Genomic DNA, 14,409 nt, shown 5'->3' on the forward strand with positions numbered 1-14,409 from the left:
TGTAAAAACAAAAAATAAAACATTTTTTAAATGTACAAAAATATCGGCCAATATCGGCCAATACCTATATTCAATGGCCAAAGTATCGGTATCGGCAACGAAAATCTGATATCGGTTGATCACTAGTGCACACCACAATTTCTAGATGCATTTCTGCATGTGTGTTTTTCATATGTTCCAGATTCGTTCCATACAGAATCTATGTTAAACACTGTCCATGCATTTTTGATGCAGAATAAAAACGCACTGGACTGCATCTGGCAATAAACAGCTCTAAAACTTTACATCCCAAGTCTTGGAATTTGGAAAAAACCTACACTTGCACCCCCCCCCCCCACACTACACTTAAGTTAGAACTATAGGCAAACATTTTTTTCCATTTTGTATAGAGTAAGGGAGGGTTATAACCCATGTCAAATTTTTTGTCCCATTGTGGAGATTTCCCTTCACTTCCTGTCCCATAGTGAAACAGGAAGTGAGAGGAAATCCCTGAAAATAAGGGAATTCCTTGGGGACCCCCGGGTTACCAGAACTAGTGTCCCCATTGGAAGATTTCCCCTCCATTACTTTTGTGTGGACAACCCAAAATTTGGGATTTTCTTTTACTTTCACTTGATAATGGTAAACAGGACACATAGAGAATGAGAATCTCCTGAACTGGGGCACAGACAGCAATAAAAAACTACAAACAAAAACAAAAAGAGGGCGCACTGGCCTAGTGCATTATCCTCAATAGGGCTTTATTAATATCAAGTAAAAATAGAAATACTCACAAACATAAGTTGTAAGCCAGCATATCAGATACATATGACACATTCCATCAAATTACAGTCCACAGTCAAGATAGTTGACTGCTAACGCGTTTCGAGGCTTCACCTCTTCATCAGAGCAATAAAAAACTGACAGGTGTTCTAATCCATCTTCGCTCTATCCAAAACTTAAAAAAAAAATACTTTAAATGTTGGTTCTAAGGGTGCCACAATATGGAATACATACTTACCTTGTTCTGTGCTACAATAGGGTCCTTGGCAGCTTCTTATTGCATGCTTGCCCTCAACACATACAATGTAGAATTAATAGCCCTGAAAGTGATAACGTTGAGGGACCTTCCACAGGTTTTAGGCTTACCAAGCCTAAAGGGAGTTATAGTTATGCTTAAAACCAGACAACACAGTACAATGTCCCTTTCCCTTAAAAAAAAAAATCAATACCTCTTAGTAAGTGTAAAATGTAAAGAAAAGTTAAGATGTATTCTTACCTTAAAGTGGTTATAAAGGCAGAAGGTTTGATGCATTCTATGCATTAAGATAAAAAACCTTCTGTGTGCAGCAGCCCCCCCAATACTTACCATTAGCACAAGGTGCTTCCTACCTGTTCCACCACCATTCTACTTGGAGAACTTTACCTCCATTCCTGCCCTGCAGACAGACGCACAGACTTTGGAATAGGTGTGGGCTCCTTTCAATATTTTTATACTGAATATCTTTTTCGCTTTTTTCAGGTGTCTTATGACATACATATTTTAAGGTATTGTGAGAACGAACCTGGAGCCGTTTGGACTGTATATGTCACGTTTTCCTGCTGGCCCAACTCAAACCTATGCATTTTTTGCTCAATTGTGAGAACAACTGAGCAATAAGGTCTGGTGAGTTACCACTTCTTCTGTTCTTTACCCCTGGCACTTGGTGGTGGATAAGGAGGTGATCCTGATAGAGTGCACGATTTTCATCGGCTGTTTATTTGACTGTCTACTATTCACCTGTGTAAAGATTTATGGGACGTTTTCAGTGATTTTAAGGACTTTTAAATGATTTTACATTTCTCACTGGTCGCTTGCTGATTAATAGTCCTATTTGAGACAACTTCTTGTTGGATCCTGCGCTACTATTATTTATGTTTTATACATATTTTATAGTTGCTCTTAGTACAAATAGCCTTTTATTTTATTCATGTTTATTTCACATTACGTGATTCTGGGTAGTGCACATTCATCTTTTCACAATTTAAATTTTTTATTTCTGTCCATATCCCTTCATATTTCCTTCATTTCCTGTCTGGTGTACTATTATTAGTGCTACTATAAAAAAGAAAAAAAAAAAAAAACGTTTTTGGCTTGTCATACACTTTAACTTGGGAAGCAGACAGTCAGAGGTTATTGCAGTAAAATAAAATGACAAATGCAGATGTTATACCCAATTTTCCCTAAATACGAGCTCCACCCAATTGATAAAGTTTATATTAGTGTCAAAAGCGTTCAATATGTGGTTTTGAAGCCTCACGAACGCCTATCAATGCTGTCAGTTATGTGCATTGCAGCTTACAGTGTTGCTCACACAGTCCTGTATAAGTTGTGTCTCACCAAAATGTATCTAACATGTGGCATTCGGTTAGCTTTAGGCGGGGATCACACATATTCGGCTGCAGTTTGCAGTGCGGTTTTGTTCACTTGTTCAGGTGTGATTCAGGTGCAAAATATTACTTGAATTCGCACCTAAACCGGACTCAAAGACGCACAGGACCCTTTTAAAAAAATGGACCACGGCCACCCCGGACATGTGTGAACTGGCTCTATTGAAAGCTGGTTCGATTCACATGTTATGTGAATCGGATGTGATTAAAAACTCATCCAATTCGCATAAATGTGAACTATGTTAACTGTGTGCCTAACAGTGTTTGGTGCAATCACTGTGGGTTTTTTTTTTATACTAAGGGATGCTTTGCAGGGAAACAAAAACTGAAATGTCCCCGCTGTCAGGACAGAACTCTGTGTTGTTTACATTCACAGAGCTCTGTCCTGCCATCCTCTTCCCCAATTAGCGAGTCCCAGCTGGAAATCAGCTGCTGGTCGGCTTTGCTGTGATTAATCACAGCACAGCCAGGGCAGCGCGCATACCTGTGCTTGCCCCCTATCCAGAAGTGCTGGATCACGTATTGCAGGGGTGTCAAACTCAATTTCATAGTGGGCCGCATCAGCATTATGGTTGCCCTCAAAGGGCCGGTTATATCTGTAAGATTCGATGTCCAGAGCACCCCACGCCCCCTTGCACCCTTATATGAGATGTCAAGAGCCCCCCCCAACATCAGAAGTCAAGAGTCACCCACCCTTCCTGGGATCTGGGAAGAAGAAAATGCAGGGTCTGGAGGAGAACCAGAGGAGGGCTGGAGTCAGCTTCCAGAGCTGCTGAATGCTGACACCAGGGGAAGCAGAGGCAAGGTGGTGTTGCGACTGCACAGAGAGGTGCAGGATCTGTAGGAGGAGTTATGCCCTCCTCTCTGCTGTGGACTGCTCAGAAGGGGGGCAAAGACAAGCCTTTCTGCAGCTGCACAGAGGCAAGCAGAATCTGGCAAATTAGTTCTGTCCTCTCTGCTGCCGACTACAGAGACAAGGCTGGGGCAGAGACAAGGGGGGTGCCGCAGCTGCAGGAGAGGTGCAAGGGCCACATGAAATGGCCTGGGGGGCGTATTGGATGCATGATCCAGCACAGGAGAGCCGCTCTGCCGCCATACTCCTACCTGAGGCGGTCAGCAAGCGGTTAAGGGATGGTTCACACCACAATTTCTGTGTTCCAGGTGCGTTTGTTATGCATTCCGGTGCATTTTTGATGCATTCCAGGAGATTTTCTCTTTTTTTTTTCTTCAACTCAATTGAGGACAATTGAAGATATGTGCGTTCCTGTGTGTATTTGATGCGTTTTGCCACGTTCCAGATGCTTTCAAAGCAGATTCCTTACTTACGGCTCCCCAAATGTCTCCATTCATGTCAATGTAAGCGCGCTGCAAACGCGCCACAAACACCTCACAAACGCCCCTGTGGCATTTACAGCACATTTAAGATGTGTTTAGAAAGTATTACTAGCCGAGATGATAGTACAAAAATCCATACGATAGTAGAACCAACACGGAGGAAGTGCTTGGAAAGTGTTAATTAATGTGACACTGAGGTGTCAAAAGCATACGTAAAATGCATCAATAACGCATTTTGATATTATTGGAGCATTTATAGGTGGCCGTGGTATCTAAAATTTTAAAGCACATCTAAATGAGCCCTTAAAAAGTTTTATATACATTTACATTTTCTTTTCAATAATGGTAGATGTACTAATCCTAAGTAACCACACAAGTCATAAGTAAACCAAATCTTATCTGTACATATAATAAACACATACACACATCAGCTGTCAAAGGGATATTGTTGAGAGGCAAATAAAAATACTTAACAAAATGGGAATTCTGTTGTTAATGATCAGTAAGCATCTTAGATTGTAAGCTCTAATGAGCAGGGCCCTCTGATTCCTACTGTATTAAAGTGTATTGTATTTGTACTGTCTACCCTCAAGTTGTAAAGCGCTGTGTAAACTGTCGATGCTATATAAATCCTGTATAAAATAATAATAATATACTATCCAGTGACCCACAGGGCAAGGAATGAGCTCATCTAAAGGGATGCAGGGGATGCCTTAGTTCATATAAGATTGGTAAAAACTTTCTGCGCTCTGTGTGATTGGTTGCTGCCAAGTCCATCCCACCGCAGGTACTCTTTATCATTGCTGGAGCTAGCCACAACTGTGCTCATCTGGTGACAGCTGTGCGCCCTGCAGAAGTTGTGTAGTGGGTCTCCTCCGGAGAGCGGCGCGGGGATGAGCCCCGGCGGGTACCTGAGGGGGGCAGCGGCACTTGAGGGTCCCCCGGAGATTGCACGACCGCCAAACTATCAAAAGTCTGTCTACGTAGCCCTGACCTTTCTGGCATTGCTGCAAGTTGGTTGTACTTTGGGGCTTTTTCTCTATGTTAAGGTAAGCAACATTGTCATATCTCCATTCACAAAGCTAACACACTAGGATAAGGGTCCTTATTTCCAAAAATTGAGACAGTATATTAGGATTGGAAAATGACACTTGGCTAGAATAATTATGCTACATCTTTGAAAATGGGTCTTATGTCATTGATAGCACTGCAAAGGGGTTTTAAGTTTATGTAAATTTTGGGTTTTACCTGTAGATGCCATTACATGGTAATCTATGAGAATGTATATCTGCCAGGTTTGTTCTCTCTAACATTTTTTATTATAACTTTTATTTTTATAGTGTGACTATAATAATATATAACACCCACAAAAGACAAAGGATTACTATGGTGACACACAGAATATGCCTTTTTATAGTGGGGGGTTAGCTGGGATTTTCCATAGTAATTCTTTGGCCTTTTCCAAAAGGGAAGTAAATGTGACTTTTTAAGTGAATGTGACACTTTTTATGTATAGCATATATTAGACAAGCATATACTATGTATAGGATATATTATACAAACACGTACTACACACATTTATTATACTATTCTCTTTTTTGTATGAGTAAGTCCAATTCAGACTTGGTTGACTATGAAGAATAAAGCAATTAAATAAGCCAAAGTGCAGATGTTCAAGAATAATCCATTCTGAATTTTATTTTAATATTTTGCATTTACAAACCTTGTTGTGGGTTATTGCACTTTTTATATGACTGTTTGACTTATTAAATATTAGCGCAAATACAAAAGTAAAGAGTGAAGTGTAATAATGAACATTTCAGTGATTCAACGTGAGTAATTAATTATGGATTGCTTTAGTGCCATTTGTACTCTTGTGGTGATAAAAAGAAACAATGTGGTAAAAGTACAACAAAATTATTATATAAGGAGTATTTTTTTTTTCTTTTAAGTGGTAACAGGAACACATCAGATTTCTGTTGTAGTCAGACCAATAGTAGTAGTCTAATACAAAATTGATTGGCTGGAATTGGTTACTACATAGTGAATAACGTTGATTTGTTGGTATATAAGTATGTATGTATGTAAGTATATATATATATATATATATATATATATATATATATATATATATATATATTTAATACAATAACCTGTATTTGAATGGACCACAGCATTCTCTTAGGATCCCATTCAGACTAACGCGACTTGTCAGGCGACTTGTCAGCCTGACAAGTCGCGCTCGGTAGCTCGCCATTGATTAGCACAGGACCCGTTCTAATAGGAGCGACACAAGTCGCTCCGACTTATAAAAAGGGTCCTGTACTACTTTGGGGCGACCTGGGAGCGACTTGCATTGACTTCCATTATGTGAAGTCCCTGCAAGTCGCGCCGAAGTCACGGTGCACGCTGTGCACCGCGACTTCACAGGTCGCCCATCGAAGTCGGATCGCGCCAGTCTGAATGGGCTGTAACAGTACTTCTAGTGCCACCTTTTATTATTATTATTATTATTGTTTTTTTTCCACTTACAATAATACTTGGACAAGTGCTGTACGGAGAGTGTCTTTGGCTGATAATTTTTTATTTTTTTTGCTAAAGAAAATTACCTACAGCCCATAATTTTATTATAATAGTGTCTGAGGTTAGGGGTCCTGAGTGCCCCCCTGAAACGCTTCATTGTCTGGCAATGAATGAAAGTCCTGCAGATTGCCTTTTGCTTACAATGGTGTGCTGGTGATACTTTTTACATTTCACAAGAGATCTGACTCATGCAGCAATTCTGCCTCACCGAAAACCATCAGAAGCAAACTTGTTGTGGAAAATGACACTCGGGGAATAAAAAAACTGAAAGCAAGTGCTTTGGAGTGATAAAGACTGTATGAGATAGAACTACTGTATTTCCTTCTCTTTTCTGGGAATTTTATTCTTTTTTTGGAAAGTTTGAAAAAGTACTGTGCTTCCTTGTATATACATGTCAAGCCAGCATGGGGTTTTTAGTAGAATATTGTGACCTATTATATGGGTTTATGCTGGAAATATGCAATAGATAAAAGTCCCCTTCTGTCGTGAATGGAATAAAGCAATACGTTGATTTTACTATGGATCGGGACTCTCATCTAGTGTATATTTCCTAAGCAGGAGCAGAGTTGGTTCATTGGAGTCAGCACCCTTATAGCCATGGATGATAAGTGGAGGAGGTTTGGAATGGTTCTACACATCATGGGTACATTTTGACTATTTGGGTTTTTGCTGATTTATAAAAACTTTTGCAAACAAAGTAGAGTTGTTGCCTATATTAGCAAGTCAGATTGTTTGATGTTACCAGTCAGGTTAGAGATGAAATGGTAAGCAATAGATCTATTCTTCCTTTGATACAGTTTTCATACCAAGGACCTTTGTCCTTAGAAGACATGCTGCTCCAGGTGCGATGTTTAAGCCTGATGGATGCCCAACCCCTGGCTTGCCTCCGTGAACTGTACAATTAATTAAATATTGGCTGCACACCATGGGTACTCCCAAATCTTTTATTGGAATTCCCAGCCTGACACACACAGGACACTGACAGGCTGCAATAGGTTGACGCGTTTCACAAAAAAATTTGCTTAATCATAACCTTGATAAAAAATTATTTAGCTCATTTTTATTGTGTGAAACCCGTCAACCCATTGCAGCCTGTCAGTGTCCTATGTGTGTCACACTAGGAATTCAAATAAAGGATTTGGGGCTAGCTGTGGTGTGCAGTAATTTCTTAATTCATTGTACACACGTGTGCTTTAAATGGACCTGTGTGTTTCTATACTGTTATCATACTGTAGGGACCCTTAGGAGGGTTCAATTAGCTTCCACTTGTACTTCAGTGGTCCCAACCCCCCCCCCCCCCAGGCTTGGAGAAATTTCCTGTATTTATGAATAAGGTGGAACATCTAGATAAAATTCTCTGATCCTAGGTGGTAATCACCAGGTCTGAGTGCTGTCTCAGGCTCAGTTCATACTGCTGCAACGTGGGATCCAACTTGAGACCCGAAGTTGCGTGATATATGAAATCCCATGTTAGTCAATGAGAGCGGTCTTAATTAGCACTACTGAAGTTGATCCAACTTGCGAAAAGGTTCCTGTACTACTTCAAGGCTACTTTGATAACTTCTATTCTATACTTCTATCAAAGTAGCACTCAAGTCATCAGGAATTCGCCTGGCAAAGTTGCACCGTAAGTCATGCGACTTTCAGTTCATGGCAGTGGAAACCCAGCCTTATAGGGGCAAGAGAAGTAACTAGAAACCTACACAGGACTCCAGGACAGCCTACGGTAGTAGTAAAAAAAAAAAAAAAAAAAAAAAGAAGCCACTAAAAGATAAGTAAATCCTCCTATTTCCTGTGTGGGAGAATTTCATTCATTTCCTGACCCATAGACACATCAGGAAGCAAGAGGTAATCCCTGAAGAGTGAAGGAAATCCTCTATAAATTGTCATTGCAACAAGTATTCACATAGAAAGATTTTCCTCTATTCCTGTGCAAGTGACAACTCCAACATTTTATTTTCTCTCATTTTCAATTCAGATGACAGTGGTCACTAGGACAATTAGTGAGGTTGAATCTCCCCAGCAGTAAAAGTAACTTGATAGGGTTTATAACCTTTACCTACTCTATACAAAATAAAATAAAGTTTGCCTTTTAGCTATAACCAGTAGAGCCTGTATAAGTGAATAGAGATGCACCTGTCCCTGTGTACCCGTCAAACTTATCTATGCAGGTGAGTCCGTACAGCCGCTGCATCTCCAATGAGTGATATAGGCCAGGGCTTGACAAATTTGCTTTGAATCTAGAAGCCAGCTAAAAAAGTTAGGAGCCAGCTTTTTTGTCCTGCCTTGTCATAGGGGGTGATCCCAACGCCCACCACAGGGGATTCCCCTGATTCCCCCTGCTCACCATGGGAGAACTCCGCTGATCCCTGCCTCATCATGGGGGTTCTGCTGATCCCTGCACTCTCCATAGGGGTTCTGCTGATACCCACACTCACCATGGCGGTTCTGCTGATCCCCACGCTCACTATGGCAGTTCTGCTGATCCCTGCATTTACATGGGGGTTCCCCTGATCTATGTGCTCACCATGGGGGCTCCGCTGATCCCCATGCTCATCATGGGGGTTGAGGGGATGATCCTGTACATGCCAGTTCCAGTATTCCCACCTGGACCTGCCTACAGCATTTTCTTTCAGCACAGTTTTATGGGGGGGGGGGGAGAATGACAGAGCAGCTGGGGCCCCTGAGCACTATACTGTACACTGTCTGCCCAGACCTCTGTAGTTCCATGGTGTAAATGGGTCCCAACAGAGGATGGGGGAGATGGGCAGAGGGTTCAGCCCTGAATACATGCAGTACAATGCAGAGCCTGAAGGAAGGAGCTCCCTGCACCCCATACAATAGAGGCTGGGCTGAGCTATCCTCACCTCACACAGGAGCCTCGCATTTAATGGCTACCCACGTGTGTCTATGTGCCTCTACTACACACTATACAGGAGACAAGTCACTAAACTGGCAGACGATGGCCACCTCTTTCTTCCTCTGCTGTCTTCCCAGAACCCCCTTTATGTTTCCACTTGCCAGTTTGACGGGCTGGAAGTCTGGCTTCGGAACTGAATAGCCTTGCTAGCTGCACCCGGACCTGAGGTCCAACAGTGCCCGCCCAGAGAAAGAAGGGGGAGCGGCCTGCAATAAACAGAAGTAAGAGAAGAAGAAATTCTTGGCTTTTGGCCTGTGGACGGAGAGATAATGGGCGTGACATTCATGGTGCTGGCATACGATAGGCTGTGGGATAGCGGCTTTAGGAATTACTCGTGCCTAGACCTAACAAGTGAATGGGCTGACTAAAGCTTAGGTGCCAGGAGGCCATTTCTAGTCACAATTGTGACCTGGCACCTGGGATTTGTCTAGCCCTGATTATAGTCTGCCTGCACGTAGCTACATGCCAGTACAAAAAGATAATCATACAGCTCCTCACACTTATGGGTCTCTGCGTCTGTGTGAATAAGCCCTAAGAGACCATATTTAATTGTCCACCATCTTTTAAAAAAACTCAAACACCTGTTTTCATGGTACTGAACCTCACAGCTTACTCTACATTTACATAATAAACATAATGAACTGTATTTAACCCCCGTTCACACTGATGGGACTTGTCATGCGATTTGACAGTTCCAAATTGCATGCAAGCCGCCCCCCCTATTGCTGTCCATGGAACCCTTCATATCGCCGCGACTCATGTCACAACGATTATGCAAAAGGTTCCTGCAATACATTTTGCTGATTAGATTGCAACATGCATAGATACTTCTGTTAAATGAAGTCGCAAGCCGCAATGAAATTGGCAGTACAAATCTCACTGATGTGCGATTTTAAATCATGTGTGAACAGGGGCCTGATGACAGGCGTGACAATCAGAGGAAATACAGGTGCTTGTGCTGATCTTAGCAGCTTGTCAGGTGTCTGTTTCACTTTCTGAGCGCAGTAGAGCAGTAGATTGGCTGGTGACCCTTTCAAACTGGTTTTAATGTTTCAGTTCATCGGGGGTTTTGAAGTTTTGGTTTTGTACATGTGTAGTAGGGAAGTTTAGTCTGACTGTTTTTGCTATTTTCAGTCTGGGGAATTTTTTTTGTTGTACTTGGAGCCAGGAGACTGTCTAGCCCAAGGAATTACAATCTATTAATGCTAATATTATGTATACAGATTATAATTATATAAAACTAGTGAAAATATAAGAATTGCATTCCTATCATTAGCTTTGTTCTATGTTGTATTTTGTCCGAATGGGTCAAAATTGGGCTTAAAGTGACTCTTTATGTAGCCTATGCAAATTCTTCATTTGGCTGTTGGGAGCAAGGAAAAAGCCCTTTGTAAATTTAGAGCTAACCTTGCAAGGATCAATTTTTTTTTATCCCAGATTCTTCTCTCTGTACAGTGCTGCAGCAGCAGCCAGGCACACAGCAACATTTACTCCTGTGGCTCAGTGAATAGTCTAGGTTCTAGTGGGTTGTCTTTTTATTTGTATTTATTGCTGAGTAACCTAGCCAAGGTAATGAGCTGTGGGATACTCCAGATTGCTGAACAGTAACAACAGGACACCTTTATCTTTATAGCTGCTTCCTAGAAAATAACTCTCAATTAGTTCTCAGGGAAATGGACAGCACTGAGGCACCATCGACCATGCCCCAGGCAAGCCTTTGCAACAATGCTCTAAGGCAGTGGTCTCCAAACTGCCGCCCGGGGGCCAGATGGAGGCCCTTTGTTTGCTTTTATCAGACCCTTGGGGCACTATTTCATCCACTGATACCAACAATGGGGCATAGTCTCCCCCCCACTGACACAAATGAACGGGGCACAATTCCTCCCAATGACACCAACGATGGGGCATAATTCCTCCCGATGACACCAACAATGGGGCTCAATGACATCAATGATGGGGCACAATTCCTCTCAGTGGCACCAGTGATGGGGTCCAATGACATCAACGATGGGGCACAATACCTCCCACTTACACTAATAATGAGGCGCAATTACTCTCAGTGAAACAAACAATGGGGCATTATTTTTTCCCACTGACTTTGGGACCTACTCCCACTGGCCACAGTCTGGCCCTCATAAAGTCTGAAGGACAGTAAACTGGCTCTTTGTTTAGAAAGTTTAGACACCCCTGCTCTGAGAGGTTAACAGCAGCACATTCACCCAGGTTCTGCTCTCAGGTCTGTACTCACAGTTCCACAAGTGGTTGCATGCCTCCTTCCTGCATCAGGCAGACATTTGAAAAATGGACCTTCTTAGTGATACCTGGATGAGATTCCACCTTCTTCCCTTCCCTCAGAGATTTCTTGGAATGGAGAAGCCCCCCAGCTTTGCGTCTGCTGGGACCTTGTAACACTTCTTGACAGGTGTCAGCTAAGTGGCCAGGGAGGGCAATAGCCCTCCAGGCTGGGTGTCTCTCCTCCTGGAACAGGAACCCTGCCTGATCCAGCCCCAGACTATTTATGTTCTCTTCAGCCACTCTCTGAGCACACCTCCCCAGGGATTACCTGGGATCTCATAAATTTTCAGACTGCTTACCCTGATTAGACAAAAACAATCAGAAACTGCTCCACTGATTACAGAGGAGCACAATCCAGCCTCAGACTATGTATGATCTCTTCAGCTACCTTCTGAGCATGCCGCCTCAGGGATTGGCTGGGACCTCATAAATATTCAGACTGCTTACCCTGATTAGACAAAAACAATCAGCAGCTGCTCAATTGATTTCAGAGGAGCACAAAAATAACTAAATTGAACTGATAGCCTAGCACCTGTAGGGGGCTATAAATACCCCAAACCAAGTTATTAGAAATGACAGAGGGCTTAAAGTATACATAAACTACATACATAAAAATAACATTTTGAACACCTTTTTTTCTTTTTCAATATGTGATCACATGACCTCTGTTCTCAGCATAAAGGGCTTAGAGAGCTTGACAGGAGGCAGAAAAATAGCATTAGACTGTGTAAGGGGGATGTGTCAGCACAAACCTTGGTCACTGAAGGTCAAGCAGGCTGTGCTCCAAGCACAGCTTGAAAACTGGCTGTGGTAGAATGGATGTGCTTTCATGCCTAGCGTGGTCAGTGTAAAATAGTAAAGCGGGAGGATTAGGATTTTCACACAAAGTAAGCGATGCATTGTTTACAGGATACTTTTTAGCACAAGTACATAGTACAGCAGACACATCAGAAATATGCACAGGTATCACTTTAATTTTCAAACCACCAGAATTGTTATCTCTTATATAAGCGCTGTCAAATCACCTGCCCCCTACTTTCATGCCTTGGAGACTCAATTGGTAAGATTTCCCTGCAGGAGTTTTTCTCTGCTGCTTTGACAAGATCATCACAAAGATGGCCCATTCTACTCTCTGGATTCCCCTTTCATTTATGAGAATCCATTAGGAGGAAGGGGTGTTATCTTATGGCTTTTTGATGGCTGCAGCTTCTATTTGAAATGTTTCTAAATTTACAAACAACATAAAACCAAATGATCGGTTTATGATAGAGGTGTTCTTTTAGTAAGATCAACATGAAGAATATTGATCCTTGAAATAGTAATTTAATTAATAGTAATAGATATTTGTTGTCACAATGTTATCAGGGGATATATTTTCTGAAAAAGTTAAACTGTCTTTTTTTAGAGTTTATAGGGTTCCTCTATGTATTCACCTGCTAATGTCTTTGCTCGCAAAATGTGTGAAGGAATATGAGAAAAGTATTTTTATAGGCTATAGCTTAGTTTGGCTAATTTTATTAATTATTTTTATTTTTGCTTGTTCCATAGCAGTCTGAGGACTGCTAGTAGTCCATAGATCATTTATTTAGCAAGTCCTCCTTAAAGCCAAATACCTGGTGATCCTGGCATGGAGGTCCCCTTTCTGGCACTTCCTGTTATGGAATGACCATGCTATGGTTCCTTCCACTCAATTGTTCTTCTGAATTGTTACCCTCTTTGATGCACTTCTAGAGGAGACTAGAAGCGGCTGTGCCAATGCTTATGGTGCAGGCATATTCCACTATGGTCATTATCAGGGAGCGCATCTTGAACAATGATGTGCAGCTGCTGTTGGAGTGTTTGCATGTAGATAACAACATACATACAACATACACGGCACTTAAAGTGGTTGTAAACCTCAGACATCCCTCTATAGTGTGTACTTGTCTCAATCCAGAGCACTACGTGTCCTTTCTGGCTGTTGCTTTTTTTTATCTTAATGCATTCTATGCATTAGGAGGAAAAACCTTCAGTGTGCAGCAGCCCTCCCCCTCAGCCCCCCTAATGCTTACCTAAGGTCCATCTAGATCCAACAATGTTGAACAAGAGTCTCAGCTGTCTGGGACTCTCCCTCCTGATTGGCTGAGATAAAGCAATGGGCTGCATTGGCTCCTGCTGCTATCAAAGTCAGTGAGCCAATGAGGAGAGAGACAGGGGGTGGGGCCGATCTATGGCTCCGGGTCTGAATGGACACACAGAGCAGCAGCTCGGTTCAGGTGCCCCCATAGCAAGCTGTTTGCTCTGGGGGCACTCAGCAGTAAGGAGGGATCAGGAGGGCTGGCAAGGGACCCAAACAGAGGAGGATCTTGACTGCTCTGTGCAAACTAAACAGAGCAGGTAAGTATAACATGTTTTTTATTTTTAAACAAAACAAAAAAAAAAAAGACTTTAATGCACTGCCCGGCCAAAAAAAAAAGACGCCATCTGGAATTAACTAAGCAACTAACTAAACTAAGCATGCAGTAACTATCCTAATGGATAGCTACTGCATGTGCCCAAAGAATGAGGTCAGCTGACTACCTGAATATACTGAATGACCAGGTTATTCCATCAATGGATTTTTTTTTTCCCTGATGGCACGGGCATATTCCAAGATGACAATGCCAGGATTCATTGGGCTCAAATTGTGAAAGAGTGCTTCAGGGAAGATGAGAAATCATTTTCACACATAGATTGGCCCCCACAGAGTCCAGAACTTAATCCCATTAAGAATCTTTGGGATTTGCTGGAGAAGGCTTTGCACAGTGGTCCGACTCTCCCATCATTTGGTAAAAATTGAATGGAACACTGGACGGAAATAAATCTTGTGACATTGCAGAAGCTTATCG

General features: G+C 42.1%; 1 protein-coding gene across 1 annotated transcript in view; it reads left to right on the plus strand.

Moving 5' to 3' along the window:
• The first annotated feature begins 4,564 nt into the window (after positions 1 to 4,564).
• The window catches only part of TNFSF11 (TNF superfamily member 11), a 39,708-nt gene continuing 29,863 nt past the window's right edge, over positions 4,565 to 14,409 (plus strand). Inside the window, exon 1 of the mRNA XM_082246314.1 lies at positions 4,565 to 4,793. Within this exon, the coding sequence (XP_082102440.1) occupies positions 4,638 to 4,793 (156 nt within the window). The 5' untranslated portion in view covers positions 4,565 to 4,637. The remainder of the gene's footprint in view (positions 4,794 to 14,409) is intronic.

This window comes from Pelophylax lessonae, assembly GCF_965119305.1.
Source record: "Pelophylax lessonae genome assembly, chromosome: 2".
Taxonomy (NCBI): domain Eukaryota; kingdom Metazoa; phylum Chordata; class Amphibia; order Anura; family Ranidae; genus Pelophylax; species Pelophylax lessonae.